The sequence below is a fragment of the Ictidomys tridecemlineatus genome, chromosome 8 (assembly GCF_052094955.1).
Source record: "Ictidomys tridecemlineatus isolate mIctTri1 chromosome 8, mIctTri1.hap1, whole genome shotgun sequence".
Taxonomy (NCBI): domain Eukaryota; kingdom Metazoa; phylum Chordata; class Mammalia; order Rodentia; family Sciuridae; genus Ictidomys; species Ictidomys tridecemlineatus.
This window is the reverse complement of record NC_135484.1, coordinates 6,981,437-7,000,076: the sequence shown is the minus strand read 5'-3', so window position 1 is coordinate 7,000,076 and position 18,640 is coordinate 6,981,437. Positions and strand designations below refer to the sequence as shown.

At 41.6% G+C, this 18,640-nt stretch overlaps 1 protein-coding gene across 7 annotated transcripts in view; it reads left to right on the top strand.

Moving 5' to 3' along the window:
* Positions 1-18,640, top strand: part of Map3k4 (mitogen-activated protein kinase kinase kinase 4) — a 101,367-nt gene that overhangs the window by 63,154 nt on the left and 19,573 nt on the right. For 5 of the 7 annotated variants that reach the window (XM_078018790.1, XM_078018787.1, XM_078018785.1 and 2 more), the window contains 10 exons: positions 5,316-5,473; positions 8,869-8,985; positions 10,435-10,534; positions 10,643-10,726; positions 11,606-11,872; positions 13,237-13,386; positions 15,360-15,521; positions 15,987-16,120; positions 16,717-16,795; positions 17,583-17,661. In XM_078018790.1, the coding sequence (XP_077874916.1) occupies positions 5,316-5,473; positions 8,869-8,985; positions 10,435-10,534; positions 10,643-10,726; positions 11,606-11,872; positions 13,237-13,386; positions 15,360-15,521; positions 15,987-16,120; positions 16,717-16,795; positions 17,583-17,661 (1,330 nt within the window). The remainder of the gene's footprint in view (positions 1-5,315; positions 5,474-8,868; positions 8,986-10,434; positions 10,535-10,642; positions 10,727-11,605; positions 11,873-13,236; positions 13,387-15,359; positions 15,522-15,986; positions 16,121-16,716; positions 16,796-17,582; positions 17,662-18,640) is intronic. The other 2 variants (XM_078018789.1, XM_078018786.1) reach the window with 1 other exon arrangement.

Sequence of the window (18,640 nt, the reverse complement as noted above, 5' to 3'; positions counted from 1 at the left end):
AAAAGCCAGAGTCCCTTGCCAACCAGTGCAAGCCTTGCCTCAGCAGCAAGAGCTCACCCAGCATGTTGCTCCTTCTCTCAGTGGCGAGGCTGTGGCGTGGCCTCGTACTGTCAGTGGAGGCTTGGAATTCACGTGTCAAACAGCTTTTCAACCTTAATACGAGTAGAAAATGAAGGAGGTGCCAAGGAATGGAATTTAAAATAATCTGGTATTTATGAGAAGTAATTATGATGTAATTGAGATTATTTTCTAATTGGCTAGAATACATGAAAGATCAGTGTGTGTCAAATGGCTGTATTTTGATGTAATGTCTACTTCCTACATCAGAAAAATTTTTATTATTGAAAAGTTGTGGTAAAAAGCAACACATAATTGTTTGTTGTTGCTTTCCATGGACAATCAAATGAAACTTTTTGAAAAAAAAAAAAAAGTTCCTTGCTTCTTGAGCTGTTTCTGATGGCTTCTAGAGGCACCTGTGCCCTGTGATGGGCGTGGGATAGGGCCAGGTGAGGAGCAACTGTTTAGTCTTCGATTTGCTGTCCATGATTTGCATGAGTCAGTATGTGTACTGTCATAGATGAAAAAACTGGAAATTACCAGTGGTTTTAAAATTGTGCCCTGTAGTGTGCTAGAAAAATCAGGGGAATGTTTAGAAGACTTGGGGAACCTAAACAAAAATCATTGTCTCTGTTAGGAAGGAAGGAGAGAATAGCTCTTGGGTAGGCAATCAGCTCTTAATTACCCGGTACCCTTCTCTTGAAACCCACCAAAAAGAGAAGAAAAAAAAATTCCATATTCAGAAAAGGAGAAAATTTGCAACAGTACCCATTCCTTTACCACCATCCCACAAATTAAAAAGATTGATGGGATTATTTGCCTTGAAATGTAGACTAAACCAGAGCAGATGCAGGCTCTGATACTTCCCACCTTAGACCTGGAGAGTCTAGAGCCGAGGTGTCCCTGTGGAGCTCTAATGTTGACTAAAGATCTGTACATGACACAGGCTGCAGCGGTGAAATGCTCAGTGTTCCCACTGAACTTGCCAGCCCAGAACAGCTGCCCATGGGAGCGCTGCTGAAGTGCGGGGGCAGGGATCAGCAAGTTACTATGAAGAAAGTCCACGACTCAGGGTTGTTACGGTGTGTGACAGCGTCCTCTCTGCCCAGACACTGAGGCACTTACTGCGTGTCTGTGGTCCAAGGAGACGACTTGGTGAGGGTTTGAGGCCACAGACCTAACTGAAGCTGAGTTGCCTCAGCTCAGTGCCAGGCCCCTAGCTCAGAAGTAACCAAGGCAGGGAACGGACGGTGGAAGGACCTGTGCTTGACCTAAGGAAACCACGAGTTTTACTCAACTTTTTTTCCCACTGTGACTAAAAGATCTGACCAGAACAATGTTAAAGGAGGAAAAATTTATTTGGGGGCTCATGGATTAGAGGTCTTAGTCCACAGACAGCAGGCCCCATTCCTCAGAGCCCAAGGTGAGGCTGAACATCGCTGCAGAAGAGTGTGGCAGAGGGAAGTGGCTCACATGGTGATCAGGAAGCAGAGAGAGAGGTCTCCACTGTCCAGATACAAACGTACCCCCAAGCCACGCCTCAAGTCCCGCCTCCTCCTGCCTCACCCTACCGCTTCGTTTGCTACTCAGTGAATCCTCTCAAGGGGTTAGTTCACTGCTTGGGATAAGCCTCTCAAAACCCAACCATTTCTCCTCTGAACCTTCTTGCATTGTCTCACACGTGAGCTTTTGGGGAACACCTCACAGCCAAACCATGACACCACGTAAAGAGAAGTCTAAAGGAAAATGTGAAAGAGGAACAGGAAGTGTAGATGCCGAAGATACATTCCTTAGCCCATGTGTACACAGGGTTTCTGCAGAAGGATAAAGAACTAAGGAGCAGGGAAAAGTTTTTCATTCTGCACCGTAATTATTGGATGTCTGTTGTGTGCTGGGTGTCTTGTAGAGAACTGAGGATTCAGTGATGAGTGCAGACTTAGATTTTGGAGTGATGGGTAGATTGGTTATTATCTAATCATGCGTGAAAAATTCCAGCTGTGAAAAATACTACAAAGGAGAGACACAGGTTTTTTGTGGACCCTGAGGGTACGATTTGAGATTGTGTGGAGGTAAAGGAAGGATTCTCTTGAGAAAGGGACACTGGGATTTATCTGAAGGTTGATACATCTAGTATAACCCAATTTATGTAAAAAAATTTTTTAAATACCCAAAGGTATAATATATGTTGTCATCTGTGTAATGACAGATTGTTTTATAAAGTATACAGACTTGGAAAGAAACATACTAAATACATGATATTTATTGCCTCTGGGGAAGAAGGATAGAGAAATGAAGAGAGAGAAAGGAGAATTAACTTTCTGGTATCTTCTTACAGAAAAAAATTTCTGAAACAATATGACCAAATATTAATATTTGTTGTTCTAGGTGATATTTGTTAGATTGTTTTTTGGCCTCCTAACTGTCTAACAGAAGAAATGAAAAAGAGACTGAAATAAACACTTTTCCCACAGGAGGCAGCAGATGCCAGCTCTCTGTGTTGGGAAGGGGTGTGGCAGGAACGAAGGTTCCCAAGGAAAACAGTGAAGAGAGGCCTCTGGCTGCAGTGATGAGAGGGTTGGAGGCTGGGGCAGCTGTAGGATCCAGCGCCAGGTGGCCCCGAGCACTGCATGTGGGAGTGCTTGGGTTAGAGTGCATAACGTGTATCGAGAAAGAAGTGTAAGAATTCAATTTTAAAGTGTGAAATTGGAGGGACATTGGGTGGGTCACCGAGAGTGACTGCTGGGGCCAGATGGTATGGCCAGGTGAATTGTGAAGACTGGATCCAGTAAGAGCTTGCTTCTTAAGTTGGCCTGTGAGCATTGACAGCCTTTGGGATTGACTCTGATAAGGGGAGAGATGAACATTTATGCATGTGTGTGCACGTACCCACGTGTGCAGAGGGAAAGTCTGTGCTAGGAAATTGTGCTGATTTCAGGAAGAGATGGGTGTCATGATGCAGATTTTTAAATGAGGGGGGAACAGCAGCTCATTGTAAAGAAGGCGGGGAGTATATGTGCACATTTGCATTTTTGGTGTCAGGAGGCTGAGAGATTTTATGTCTAATGACTTCTGGCTTTTTAAATTATTTTTTTAGTTGTTGATGCACTGTTATTTTTATTTATTTATGTGTATGTGGTGCTGAGGATCAAACCCAGTGCCTCCTATAGCCAGGCAAGTGCTCTGCCACTGAGCCTCAACCCCAACCCCCTGTTCTTTTTTCAAGAGAGATGAGCTTCTCTGCTAAGAATGGGGGCGACAGTATTAATGGGTTGAGGAAACGGAGGAGTTTTAAATGATGGTTGTACAGAGAAGAAAAATGAGTAGTGAAATCAATACAATGTCCAGGAATGCTGGATGTCGTATGGTGGGCGATTGTGATTGAGCAGAACAGTGAGACTTCCTGACAGGTGGCTTCCTGGTGGCTCTCAGCTTCTAAGTGTGGACACAGGGAATGGCCCAGCTTGCTTTGGCTGGCAGTGGGGTCTTAACAAGCAATGAGATGAAAAGCGTGATGGGACTTCAGCATACTGACGGGTGGTGTTGAGGGGTGAGCCTGTGGGAGCAGCTGACAAGGAGAGTGGACCCAGGAAGGGGTTTGTGATTGGAGAAGGACCGGGCTCTGTGGACTCTGGTGGCTAGTGAGCTTGGCAGGAAGTTGTGTTAGTGAGTGAACAAATGAACTGAAGGCGGGGAGGAGGCAGGGCCTCAGAGTGTTGACTTGGTGCTGGGAGGTTGGGCAGTTCTGGTGTGAGACACGGGAGGCCCTGTTGGAGGAGGAGGAAGCCAGGGGGCTGAACTGAAGCAGAGTCCAAGTCACAGCATGGTGCTGAGCGTGATCAGGGTGAGGACTAGGAAGGTCAGGCCAGAGCTGACAGACAGGTCTGAAGCGGACAGATTGGAAGTCGGTGATGACAGGTGAAGACGGAATTGATGGTACAGCTGGAATCTAAACCTTCAAGGGGCAGAGTCTTTCTTTTGTTGAGCTTTTTAAGTGAGAAGGTGGAAGAGTAGTGGGTTGAAAGTAGCAGTGAGGAAGCGTGGAGGTGCCAGCTCTTTTAGCCCTTGGGTGTGAGGGGAGATCCAGGAGGTGAGGGAGCACCCGAGTGTGGGAAACTCGCTTCGTCTGGGAAGGTGGTGGGTCACACACGGCTCTGGTTGAGTGGCCCCAGGCCTGCAGAGCACTACTGCACCGCTGGATGGTAGGGGACCCGAGCCTTCAGAAATGCAGCAGAGGAGTGCTGTTTTGAGATGAAGGAAAGATTTGCAATCCACAGACTGAAAGCTATCACTGGTTCTGAGGAGAAACAAAAAGAGAGTGAACTGTTACATTGTAGTCTGTGAAAAAACTGAACTTGAAAGTAGAGAAAGAATCCTGGGAACTCCTAAGGCAAGTCACCTTCGGCAGTCGAGAGCAACGTGGCATCTGGGCATCAGGCCTCATGGCAATGTCCCACTCAGTGTCAGAAGGTGTCCTGAGGGAGAGAGTGTGTGATTCGGGTATGTTCTTGAGGTCAGAACATCCTCTGTGAGCCTGTCTTGAGAAAAACTGCTTGTAGGTAAAACTCTCCCACCCAGCAGCTAAGTCAAAGGAGGGCTGAGGCCTTGCGGGCTGCCGCAGTACAAGTGGTGGTGAGCACAGACCCACTTCAGGACAACTGATAGTCTGGCCATACATCTTAAGTTGTCTAATGAACCTTGGGAAGTTAGGCCACACAAATCTGGGCATCAGGTAGGTCCACCTCAGTGCACACCTGCCCCCAGCTAAAAAGAACAGTGAAACCAGCAAAGATCCTACTCTCCTATGGGAACCACAGTCACGTTTGTTCATCATGACGCTTTCTTTTTAAAAAATTTTTTATTGATTATATTATAAAAATATGTAACAGTAGGATTTGTGTTTCATATATTTGTATGTGAATACAACATACTTTAATAAATTTATTCCCAATACCATAACGAACATTTCTAAGTGCTGTTTTCCCTATTATTGTACTTTCCTGTACATTGTGAATTTTTTAGTTATTAGGCATGTAAAGGGATGTGGATGATGTGTGAAGTTGCTGAAGAATTATACAGTTTTAAAAACGATCTACCCTAGACCTTAGCTGATGTGGCAAAGACCTTGCCTCTGTGTCTCATGCTTTCCACAGTCCCTTTTGATATGCCTGTCTGATTCGTATCTTTATGTTAATAGAAGTGAAGATGTGGATTGCTGAATTTACTCTCAAATATCTCCTTTTATATTTTTGTATTTTAAGGTATATTTTGATTACATGAGAAGCTGGATCCAAATGCTACAGCAATTACCTCAAGCATCCCATAGTTTAAAAAATCTGTTAGAAGAAGAATGGAATTTCACCAAAGAAATAACTCATTACATACGGGGAGGAGAGGCACAGGCTGGAAAACTCTTCTGGTAGGAATCTTTCTGCTTCACAGTATGGCTTCTTTCCTTTCTCACTCTTCTCTTTCACACGTTTGAATGTTCAATTACTTGAAAATTATAATCATTCATACCTGTAATGTACCTGTCCCTCTCCCAAGTTTTGAATAGTGGTGCTTAACCAGAGTCGATTTTGACCCTTGGGGACATTTGGCAATATGAAGACATTTTTGATTGTCACATTTGGAGGACATAATACTGGCACCTGGTGGGCAGAAGCCGGGTTGGACATCCTGCACTGCACAGGACGGGCCCCACAGCAGGCAGTTATCCACCCAAAGTATCCATTTAAAACCTGAGAAATTCTGCTTTAGGGTAAACCCTCTTTTTTTGTCTTGTTATATCATTTTAATAAAAGGAAGGAAGTGCTCCAAGGGTAGAATAGACCTGGGTGTTTCAGTTGTGGTGGGGACAGTCAGAACTTACGTATTTCCACTGACAGTTTTTTGGTAATTTAGCCTAATCACACATCTCTTCATAACTGGTTTACACTTAATGAAAGCATATAGACAGAAACCAGGACGGTCTGCAGGAGGGAGCACAGCACTGGTCTGTTGTAGGAATGTGTTTTCTCCTGGGTCAGGCCCACACTATTGAGCCCAGGCTGCAGTTCAGAGGACTCTGCCAGTGGCCACTCCAGTCTGACTTGCTTTGACTCAGGTGAGATCGGGACTCTCCTGTGCTCTGGACCCTGTCGGTCCCATTGCTCATATGTTGGTATTTCTTCTGCTTCTTTTCATAAGTCACGTACACTCTCGCTCCTTCCTGTCATGCTCTACCCCCTCAACTTCCATGTCAGATGCGCTTCTGACTCCAGCTCCTGGCTGATCTGGACTCCACTCATCTCTGTCCCATCTGGATGTCTCAGAATCTTTTATCCACTTTTCTGCCTGGATTGTCAGGTCTTCTTACATCCCGTTTTATTCTGAGCAGTGAACTTGCCCTTGTCTGCTCGCTCCTGGGCTTCAGGCTGTGGTCCCCAGGCAGGCTTTCCCATAGTCGGCCTTCTTAAAAAAGGCTCTCCTTGTTGTTTTCAGCATCACTGCCTCCCCGTCCCCCTCCCACTTTATTTCCTTTAATTGTGCTTTGCTTATAACTTATGTTATATTTTGTATTTTCTGCTTGTAGTTGCTGTTTCCAGTCTATCAAGCTTTGTTGAAGAAAATTTTGAATAGGTTCCTGCTAGTTATACTAGAAACATGTAATTTTCACTGCACCCTCATTTCTTCCTTTCAGCATTTGTATCTTTGTCTTCTGCTTGTCCTTCAGATGCTCTGAGTCCAGGCTCTGGCTATTGCCTCCCACTCCTTATTCTGAGAGGCTCCTTGTCCTCCCTGCTGCCCCTTGTGTGGACTGCCCATCTCAGGATCCCAGGTCTGCAGTCCACTGTATCCGCCGTACTGGAGCCACAGCTTCTGCTCTGCAGTCGCCCTCACTTATTTCTTGAACATGTGCTGCTTCTGGTCCTTTTGGCTGGCCCTGAGAACACATGCAGAATTAGACCTCTGCTCACACTCCTGCCCCTGCTCTTCTTGAGCTGGCATTGTTCACATGTCAGGGCAGTACTCTCTAAATCGCCTCCCTATTCTGTCTGCACCTCACCAGAATCAGATGGACCTTGTTACGTGGCACAGCAGGCCATCTCTGAACACTCCCGTGGCTCCCTGTCTAGTGAGAATTCCTGGACAGTGGCCTTTGGGGCTGGCCACAGTCTGCCTTCTTACTGACGGACCTTGGCCCTCATCTCCTCCTAGACTCTGCTTCCTGCATGTCCAATCTGAGCTACCTTCTGTTCTCATAGGCTGGGCTTGGCTCCTGCCACCGCCCTTTGCAGTTGCTGGTCCCCTTCCATGGACTGCTCTTCCAGATATTTTCATGACTCATTTCCCCACTTCCTTCAGGTCTTTGTTCAAATGTTACCTTCTCAGCCTATTTTGAATCAAAGTTTCTACCCATAAGGACTCCTTAGCTTTTTTCTCTCTCCAAAGCACTGATTATTAATCTGAAATACTGTATATTTTATTTTTTATCTCTCTCCACTGGAGGGCTGTTTTTCTGTTTTGTTTACTCCTTCTTAATAAATAATAGGCATTCAGTCACTGTTGAGCAAAACCACCCTGGATATTCTTGTATGATATTCTTTTTAAAAGCTTGTGTCTATCAGGTCCTTTCCTACTTAGATTTTTGGTGCTCACTTACTTGTCCAACAAATGATCAAGTAAAGTAGTGTGACATCCAAGGCTCTTCCCAGCATGGCCCCATTTACTGTCCCAGACTCACTTTGACCCTTGGTGGCATGAGCAGCCTCTGCTCCTCTTGGCTGGGGCGGTTTCCTTTTCACTAACATGCCTCTGCTTGACACATCTCCATGCGTGATCCTGCTTGTTGTTCTTCCTGAACTGGCTTTCCCCTTTCTGTCCTCCTGACAGACCCCCTCTTTCTGCTCTTCTCCCTGTTAATATTAGACACTTGCGCAAGGTGGTTGCAGGGCTTTCTGGCCATGAAACAGCTTTGCGTTCAGCTGGGTTTGATCCTTCTCTAACAGCAACCCTCGCACTTGCCGTCCACCATATCTACTACGAGACCTGTGCCTCCCTGCCTTCTTTTACTAGGTGATAAGCGCCTTTCCTTGAACAGTATCGAGGTCATTAGACAGTTGTTGAAGTTTTATTATATTCATTTAGATTTTTTTGACTACTGGGTGTTCATTTTAACATTAGTGTTTAGATGGTGTGTTCAATGAGAAGGATCAGCTATATAGAGTATTTCATGTTTGTCAACTAGTTGTGAGGGAAATTCAAAAAACAGTTGCATTGAAGTAATTCATTTTGCTTTTGTATCCCATCATTTAGTTTGACATTTTGTATCATTTCGTAACATTTTGTAACATTTGTTTAAGATGGAAATAACATTTGTGTAATAATCACACCGCCACTAGGAATATAACATAAGGCTGGGTGTGGTAGCTCACCACTGTTGGCTTCAGAGGATGAGGCAGGAGGATCACAAGTTCAAGGCCAGCCTCAGCAACTTGGCGAGGTCCTTAGCAACTTTGTGAGGCCCTGCCAAACTAAAGAAGGCTGGGGATGTGACTCAGTGGTTAAGCACCCCTGGGTTCAATCCCTGGTAAAAACAACAACCAAAAAAGATTATAAAATTTTATGGTTTGTGATGAAATAATGGGGTAATAAAACAAAGATAGGTATGTGTTATAATTTAAATTTTTACTTTTTCACAAAAATCATTATTTTATATTAGAAGAAAAATTCTCATTGTTGAGTTTTAAGTTATTGTAGTAGTAGCTGAGCCTTTTAGTTTTAGGAAGATTTTTCTTCCCAGTTTTATTCTTGTTATTTTTGTTCCCTTAGTGACATCGCAGGGATGCTGCTGAAATCCACAGGGAGCTTTCTGGAATTTGGCTTGCAGGAGAGCTGTGCCGAGTTTTGGACCAGTGCTGACGACAGCAGTGCCTCAGATGAAATAAGGTTGGAGCTGTGCTCCTTCCTGCTCCATTTCTCCTCTCAGTTCTGCTGTCAGTGCTGAGCCTGCGGGAGCCTCGTCCAGACCCAGATGTGTGGGGCTGGAGAAGTTTGGGCAATAGACTTAGCGGGACTTGCTTCTTACTGTCATGTCTTTTTATGTCTCTTAGTTGTGGTTTCATGTGATAAATTTTTTGAAAGTGAATTTAAGAGTTTATTTCACATAATGAAAATAATACCTTAAGAGTAAAGGATAAAGTTGACTAAAAATGAGTAGAATCAGTGATCTCCATCCACAATTTCTGGAATGTCTTTAATTAGATGTTATGTTTCTGTCTTTTGAAACTTCTGTAGCAGTGCATGGTATGTGTTAATGACAGTTGATAAATTTAGCTTCTCCTTTCTACTGAACTTTAAGCTTAAATATGTGAAATCATGGTTTACTCCCCTGTTGAATTTCCTCCAGTTCTATGTAGATGCTATTTGTGATGAACCATTGAAATTGCTATTTGTGGCACATATTTCTGCCATTGAGCCATTTTGTGGCCATATATCAGTCATATGTAATTCAGTCTTAGCTAATGCTCAAATGAAACTGGCTCTCCAGAACTAGAATGTTTTCTGTCTCTCACCACCCAAAGTTTGATGCAAAACATGTTTTGGGTTCAAAATACCTGGGATGTTTCTATGCCAAGGTTAAAGAAAGGGGTTCACCTGGGGAAACTAAATTGAGTAGTTGAGAAATAGAATGCATCAGTTTATAGGTCTTGTGGTTTTGAGATCTAATATCATAGATTTTATATGAACATAAGAGTTCAAGGTGACAGATTTTGAACTAAAGAACATTTTATGATGCTCTAATTGTTCACTAGGGATGGATTTAATAGGAGCTTTATGCACAGTGGTGCATTGAAACTGGCTTGCCTCAGCTGACTGTGCACATCCCTCCCCAAGCACTGCTCTGTGGAATCTCACTGCTGCCTTGAGATCCTCCACAGTGGGAGCATTACACCTCACAGATGGACATGTATTACATGCCACCATGCTTTTGCAGAGCCAGTTGTTAGGCATTTACCAGACTGTGCTTATCTCAAACTCCAAGAAGTTATCAATGAAACCTTTAGGAATTTGACCTGTTGTTACTTGAAGGTATCCTGCATATATTTAAAGGACATGAGTACTTCCTATAAAACTGAGGAGGGGGCTGGGATGTAGCTTAGAGGTGGAGTGCTTGCCCAGGATTGAATCAGGAGCTGCACACACGCACATCCAGAAAACCAAACCGAGTAGCCAGCTTTCCATATTATGTATAAGTTCACAGTAATGGCTTGCTCCCATTGAAAACACCTGCAGTCTTTGTTACTGTGACTTGGGATTTGCTTCATCTTTGTTGTTCATGCTGTTGTTTCTGGGGCACACCTGATGGCTTCTGACCCGGCTTTGATCTGCTGGCAGGAGGTCTGTTATAGAGATCAGTCGGGCACTCAAGGAGCTTTTCCACGAAGCCAGAGAAAGAGCCTCAAAAGCACTTGGATTTGCTAAAATGTTGAGGAAGGTGAGTTTGCAAACCTGACTATTTACCTTTATTTTTTAAAAAATTTTTTATTTTATCTTACTTTTAAGAAAGCTAGTACTAAAGAAGTTTCTTTGTAACTCATCCTAGGACCTGGAAATAGCAGCAGAATTTATCCTCTCAGCCCCAGTTAGAAACCTACTAGATGTTCTAAAAGCAAAACAGTACGTGAAGGTAAATAAGTATACTTGAAATACTTTGCCTTTCATTCTTTTTTCTAAAATAGGCATACTTTTACAGAAAGGTCCAGATAATGAATATTTTAGGCTTTGGAGGCCATACATTCACCTCATTATAGAACTGCCCCATAGTTTCCCATTGAAAATTAGAAAAATACTTTTTATTTGACTTAACGTATCTTAAGAATGCAGATAAGTAATCAAATATTTACACATACTACTTGTTTAAAATAATGTACATGAAAAGATAATCTTGATTTTTAATAGTGGCTTTTTCACCCTCACATTTCCTGAAGCAGTTTGAAGTTTTTACATGGGTCTTTGATGTTGGTGTCCGGGTTATCACCAGAACCACTTTCTGAGTCATCATCTTTACTTCCCTTTGCTTGAGATTTAGTACTTTGGAATCTATATATGTTATTGTCACTGGAAATGTTATGCCACACCCAGGGATGTGTGGCCTAGGGAGGGATGTGTGGCCTAGGGAGGGATGTGTGGCCCATACAGCACCACATTATTGTCCCTTGTTGAAATGATGGGTGATGTTGACCCCCCCAGCAGAGCATCAGGTGACTTGAAAAGCCTCACACACCAGTGCTGACTGAAATTGTTCCATTCCCTCCCAGGAGTACTTTGTAGTTGAAAATGGAACAATAAAAAGATGTCCCATAACTGGAGAGACTGCAAGAACCTCCCCTAGTCCATTCCCAGACTTTCTCTTTACGTCACTTTGACCTCAGTTGCTTGCTGTTCCCCATACTGCTCACATTCTTGTCTTTCCCAAATCCTGACCCTGAACCTGCTTTTTTTTTTTTTTTTCTTTTTAAATAACAGATTTCTGTAAATGCATAAGCCTGGATCATTTCTTTTCTAGGTACAGATTCCTGGCTTGGAGAACTTGCAAGTGTTTGTTCCGGACTCTCTGGCTGAGGAGAAGAGCATCGTCTTGCAGTTGCTCAACGCTGCTGCAGGGAAAGACTGTGCAAAGGACCCAGACGACGTGCTCATGGATGCCTACCTGCTTCTGACCAAGCCCAGTGACCGGGCCCGGGACTCAGACGGTGGCTGGGGCACCTGGGACGCACAGCCTGTTAAGCTAGTGCCTCAGGTGGAGACCGTGGATACCCTGAGAAGTATGCAGGTCAGTCTCACTCCAGGTCCCACATCCACTCGCTGGGCCCCCACCTTCCAGCTACTTTATTTACTTAAAATGCTTTCAGAAAAATGAATTTTTACTAGCCCATGATGGATTTACTGCCCTGGTTAGCTCAAGAATATGCGTCCCAAAAGAGTGCTTCAATGTTCTACTGGTAATTTTCAGCATAATTTGTACTAAAATGTTACATTAAATTTTATAATTATGTTACATTATACTGGAATATTTGAAATGATACATCTGTTTTATTTATTCCTTTCCTTAGTTCAGGTAGTTAGGTCTAGAGACCCAAGTCTTAAAGAATTATCTCAGTAATTTAATTTCTAATTCTAGAAATTCAAGTACCCTAAGGATTCTGGCTTACTGATTATTTAGTTATTTTTATAGCAATGGCTATTCCTGCTCATATAATAAGGATCCCAGTCAGTTTATATACTCACTGATTTTAACTGTAAGGAGCTTCCCATGTTACCTGAGTCCAGTTTAGGGATAGAGATGGGAGTGTCCATGTGCATCTTAGTCAGCCTGACTAGAACCCAGGCACTTGGGTTATGTCTCCCTCTGGCCCATAGACCTGCTCTGTCTCCCCAGGTGAGGGGATGGTGCAGGTTGCCCACTCATTTAAGCCAGGAGCATGACAGGTAATATAAATCTAGCTTCCCCCCTTGCAGTTAATCACTAACCCTAGTTTGAACTAGAGTGGGAAAGCAGAAGTGTATCCAGTAAGTAATGCTTTCCCTGCCTCCTCAGGGCTACTGTCATGGTCAGAAAGTCACCGTCTCTTTCCTGAGTGGTTATAGTTTCTTTTAGTTTTCCTCCTTTCAACCTCACTGTTGTTCTTCAGTTCTGTATTGGTTGGTTGTTTTGGAACTTTGAGAATGATGGTTCTAACAGTGAACTCCAAATACTGCAGTGACTATTTCTGTTACACACAAAAAAAAATAATAATAATACAGTTTTGATCTCTTAAATGATTCACACAAGCCGCCTTATCTGATCCTGGTCCTATTTCTGCATTTTCCACCTTGACATGCTGCTCCAGAGCCCATGCTCACACCCCCACACTCCACACTACACCAGCAGTATGGACTACTGGGAGGTCTAGCTACGTCAACATTGCAGGCCTGCGTAGTGCAGTGGGTTCTTCTCCACTGTGCGGGAAAACCTGGACGTCATTGCCCACGCAGAGCGTTGCTCTATGAGAGCAGCTTTGCTTGCCTTGACTCTCTGGTCAGGTGGTTATTGACCCGGTGGCCGTGGGGTTGACATTGCTTTTGGATGAGGTTTGAACTAGAGTGGGAAAGCAGCCTTTGGTCTTTGTCATACCCTGTGTCTGATTTCCCTCGTAGGTGGACAATCTTTTACTAGTTGTCATGCAGTCAGCTCATCTCACGATGCACAGAAAATCCTTCCAGCAGTCCATTGAGGGGCTTATGACTCTACGCCAGGAACAAACGTCCAGTCAGCCAGTCATTGCCAGAGCTTTGCAGCAGCTCAAGGTACTGCGCCTCCTCTCCCTTCCCCGGCTCTGATGACTACCTTTGGGCATGCTGCTGTGGAAGAGTCGAGAGACGTGACATAATGTTATTTGGGGAACAGGAGCTCTGAAGTTGCCCTCCATTCTCCCTCCCTCCCCAGTACACACTTTTCCTCATATTAAGCCTTTCTGGAACTGAGGAAATTTATAATTGGAAAGGAGTGAAAATTGAGCAGTTAAGTGAATTCATAATGGTCACATGGCTGAGTAGCAAAGTTGAAGCTGGACTCTAGGTCTCTTCATTCCTAATGTACATTAATTTCTCTTTTAGCAATTTCCAGGATTTACTACCAGAGTTCCATATCAATGATATGTAATCTAAAGGAAGATTTATTTATTCCTTTGTTTAACAAAAGATTTAGCCATCCCAAGGACACAGTGGCACATGCCTATAATTCCAGCAGCTTGGGAGGCTGAGATAGGAGGATCAAAGCCAGCCTCAGCAACAGCAAGACACTAAACAACCCAGTGAGACCCTGTCTCTAAATAAAATGCAGAATAGGACTGGGGAGGTGGCTCAGTTCAAGTGCCCAAGTTCAATCCCCAGTAACCCCTCTCCCTCAAAAAGGAACAAATGATTCAGCCAAATTAACTATAATAGGGAAAATAATCAGTTGTACATGGGCACAAAGGCCTTCAGAGTGTCTGACAAGCCAGAGCCTGTATTCTTTTCCCATTTTTTTCTGTTTTCATCACTTTCTATTTTGTACGCATTTATCAGTCCTGGTCTCATCTATACTTTCCCACAAGCCATTAGTTATGTCTTCTCAGTCAGAGTAAGGTGTGATTTCTTAAAGAAGTAAACCCTGAAAAGACGAGACAAATCATTTGAAAGACATTTGCTTTTTTCCCTACCAATCTGACTTGTCTTATTTATCTATAATTCTCTTTTATAAATTGTAGTCTCACACCAGTGGCAGAGCGGGAGACTTTTGTCTTTTATTTTAGTCTGAGCTGATGAACTCTAGAGTGTGAGGATTTTATAAGATGCTGATTATTCTTGAGCTTGGGGAGTTTATACCCTAAGGACCTAAAAACATACAGAGGCCCGAAGGCTTAGGGCCCTGTAACAGCAACTTGAAGGGTTTCAAAAGATGCAAATCAGAAAGGAACATTTGGGCATGTGTGTCCATGGCTCAGGGTGGCTGGTATGTGCTGACCATCACATGGTCTAATTTGGCTGAATTTTGATATATGCAATGGAAAGTAACAGTAGCAGGTAAGGCTGTTGAGATATGCTGGGTGAAAACCATTTTATTTTCTTAGCTTCAGAGAAATGCTGATGATTTGAGAAATATATTTTTGTAACCATATATGGGGGCAGTTGTCTGATGGATTCTGTGTACACACAGGTGTGTGTAAGGACGGGTTGGGAAGGGAAAGCATTCTGAAGCTGTTGTGATATTGCCTGTGGAGTCAATTAAAGCTTGTTGTAGTCTGGTGTCTTTATCATCTGCTCTGTTGACATTTTGGGAAAATAATTACTTGTTGTAGGGTGTGTCCTGTGGATTGGAGGATGTTTAGCAGCGTTGCTGGCTTCTGCCCACCATGTGCTGTTAAATTCTACTTCCTTCCATTTTAATAACCAAAAATATCTCCAGGCAGTGCCAGTAACATTTCTGGTGGTTGATACACAGAAATACTGAAGCCACCAGCACCTATTCAAAGACCAGATTGTAATTAGGCATTATCATTTTAAGTGGATTTTTTTCCTTTTGTGTTTTATAAAATGTTAAAGAATGCCAAGTACAGATAAAAATGAAAATAATATAATTCCCTCTGTATTCAGTGATTTCTTTTGCTAACTAAAAGTGATTGTAATGTGTTGTGGTAGTTAATGTCTGTGTGATGATGAATGTAGTATTCCTTTTTAAATGCAATAAGTAATGTATGATTTGCTTCATTTTGTGTCCATCGTGACTTTGCACTCTTCAGAATGACGCACTAGAGCTCTGCAACAGAATAAGTGATGCCATTGACCGGGTAGACCACATGTTCACCTCCGAGTTTGATGCCGAAGTTGATGAATCTGAATCTGTCACCTTGCAGCAGTATTACCGAGAAGCAATGATTCAAGGGTACAATTTTGGGTTCGAGGTAAGTAAAATAAGAGGAACAATGTAGTACACTTTAGTAACTGCCTTGTAAGTTACTTACAGAAGTATTAAGACTCATTTAACAACAAACTTTATTTGTTGTAATCATAGTTTAGCCAAGAATATTACTGTACGTTGCTGCCAAATATTGGAAATTTTGACTTTTAAATTGTTAGATAATTGCCTGGTTTTTATTTTGTTTTAATAGCTTTCTAGTACATTTTAATGTTAAGAGATGTTTAATATCATAAACACATACTTCTTAATATAAGCTTATGAATAAAGCCTTTATGATATTGCATTTTTAGACACTAATTCTTCATGCAGTTCAGAATATAAAGATTTAATTGGATTTTACTTTTGGGTTTTAGATAATGACAGTTTTAGCAGACATGACATTATAGTGTGTAGGCATTACTATAATAAATTTTTTTATAATTTTGATATACTTGAAATCTTCTTACAGTACCATAAAGAAGTTGTTCGTTTGATGTCTGGAGAGTTCAGACAGAAGATAGGAGACAAATACATAAGCTTTGCCCGGAAATGGATGAATTATGTCCTGACTAAATGTGAGAGTGGTAGAGGTACAAGACCCAGGTAATGTCCCAGAAGCATGCCTTGTGCCTGAGTCGTCTAGGGTGGGTGGTAGTCTGTTCCTACATGGTATATGAAGTTTTGGAGCAGGTGGTGTAACAAGGAGGGTTCTAAACTTGATAGTGATCAGCTTTTTTTGTTGTTGTTGTTGTTTTACTGAACATATATACTTAGGCTGCATGCCTAAGTGGTGCACACCGATAATCCCAGCAGCTCAGGAGGCTGAGGCAGGAGAATCGAGAGTTCAAAGCCAGCCTCAGCAACAGTGATGCACTAAGCAACTCAGTGAGACCCTGTCTCTAAATAAAATACAAAATAGGGCTAGGGATGTGGCTCAGTGGTCTAGTGCCCCTGAGTGCAATCCCTGATTACCTACCCTACCCACAAAGAAAAGAAAATCTATACTTAGGAACCTGTTAACTATTAGAAAACTTTTACTATAAACTTACTCAACACAGGCATTTGTATAAATATAAAACATGTATTTTTGTTCTAAAGAGTAATTTTCCAGTTATATTACTTTCCATTATCATGTAATATGAGACTGCTATAGCATTTCTTTGGTGGGTTTGTGATTATTGAACATTTTCATGTGACAGGTGGGCAACTCAAGGATTTGATTTTCTGCAAGCCATTGAACCTGCCTTTATTTCAGCTCTGCCAGAAGATGACTTCTTGGTATGGAATATTCTATAATTTTCTTTCATTAAGAAACAAATTGAGGGGCTGTAGCTGTAGCTCAGTGGTAGAGCGCTTACCTATCATGCCTGAGGCACTGGGTTTGATCCTTAGCACCACATAAAAAAATAAGTAAATAAAATAAAGGTATTCTTTTCATCTACAACTACAAAGAAAAAAAAATTAAAAAATTAAGAAGTCAATCACTCTATCCTCTTGTTTATGTGTTTTCATATATAAATATGGTTCTTGGAACACTCTAAATAGCATAGCAAGATCTTAAATGCTTTTATTTTTAATCACAATAGGGTTAAATTAAATCATTATCTGGTATCCAGTTGTTTGTAAACCCTGGTACTTCTAAAATATTAGTTTCTGCATTTTATAAACTGAGTAAGGATTAGCTATTTCACTTCAATGTAATGCTCGAGTTAAGTATTATTGCTGTTCTGATAAATTCCATCAGATTTAAAATGTGAATTTGTTTATTTTATCTTCCCAGTGATAGAGTTGGTTACATGAGAAGTCCTTTGCTTATGTGTATCAATGCATCATGGGCACTTGACTGCTAATTTGTGCTTATTTATAAAAATGGAATTTTGTACTGTATTCTTTTACATTTCATTTGTGTTTAATTTGTGATTAAACCTATTTTTTAAAATTAATTAAAAATATTTACTCAAAGTAGCATGTCTCTTAAATATACTGGAAACCTAACTGGTACTGCTGATGTAATGCAGGCTCTGCTTGCCGTCTCTTCTCTTTCCCATTTCCCTTTGGTTTCTAGAGCCTACAAGCCTTGATGAACGAATGCATCGGCCACGTCATAGGAAAGCCACACAGTCCTGTTACAGGTTTGTACCTTGGTAAGACAGCTGTTCCAGCATTTCTCCTGGAGCCTACTGGTTGGGACAAGAGCAGGTCATCTTGTGAGACGTTTTAAGAGTATTTAGGGAAATGACAGTGAAAGCGATAGAAATAAGGTATATATTTAGAGAATTCCACATTAATTGTTCTAAATCCCATAGGAAGATTAAAATATCAACACAAGGCTGTTTCCTGCTAGTCAGCAAGGTGAAAGTACCTTATTTTTTTAAAAAATATATCAATACTACCATTCTATTCTTCCTTTTAAAATCTTTGCTCATGGGGAGGAAAGATTGAAAAGGTCAAAAGACACTGCAGGTGGGTGAATAACTTCTCTTCCCCTTTCCCTTATCTTTGGAAAAGAGTGGCAACCATTTTTCTCCACAAGTTTTCCTAGGAACCCATTTCCCCATTCCTTAGTAGTAAATTCTGATTTGTTTTTACTTTTTTTTTTTTTTTTTTTAAGAATATGTAATGTTATGGCACAGTATACATTACTTTAACTACAGTTTTCAATTATTGTTAGGCTAGGTAGTTTTACAGTATATGTTGAAACTTTAAAAACAAAATATCAAGAAGAAACTAATAAGTATCATGTTATTCTTGATACAGTCTGAATAAAACAAAAGTGTATTTGCATTTAAGCACCCAAAAAGTGAAAACCCAAAACTTTTATACAATTTAAATCACACAAAAATAATTTATAAATGTAAATTTTTGAACATGAACTGTATTTCTTAAAGGGTACTTGCTAGCTTCAGAAAATTTAGTATAAGAACAAGTGTTAATCATTGATTGTTAAACTTTGAGACTCATTTATTTTATATAAACTCTTTCTATCAAGACTATTGTAAAAATGGGGATTATTTTTTGTAAGATTATTTGAGCTGTATACAAAGCCCACTGTGTTCCCATCAAACTGGCTTAAGCCTGTAATCATAGAGCTTGATTTTCTGATCTCTTAAAATATTTTTCTAA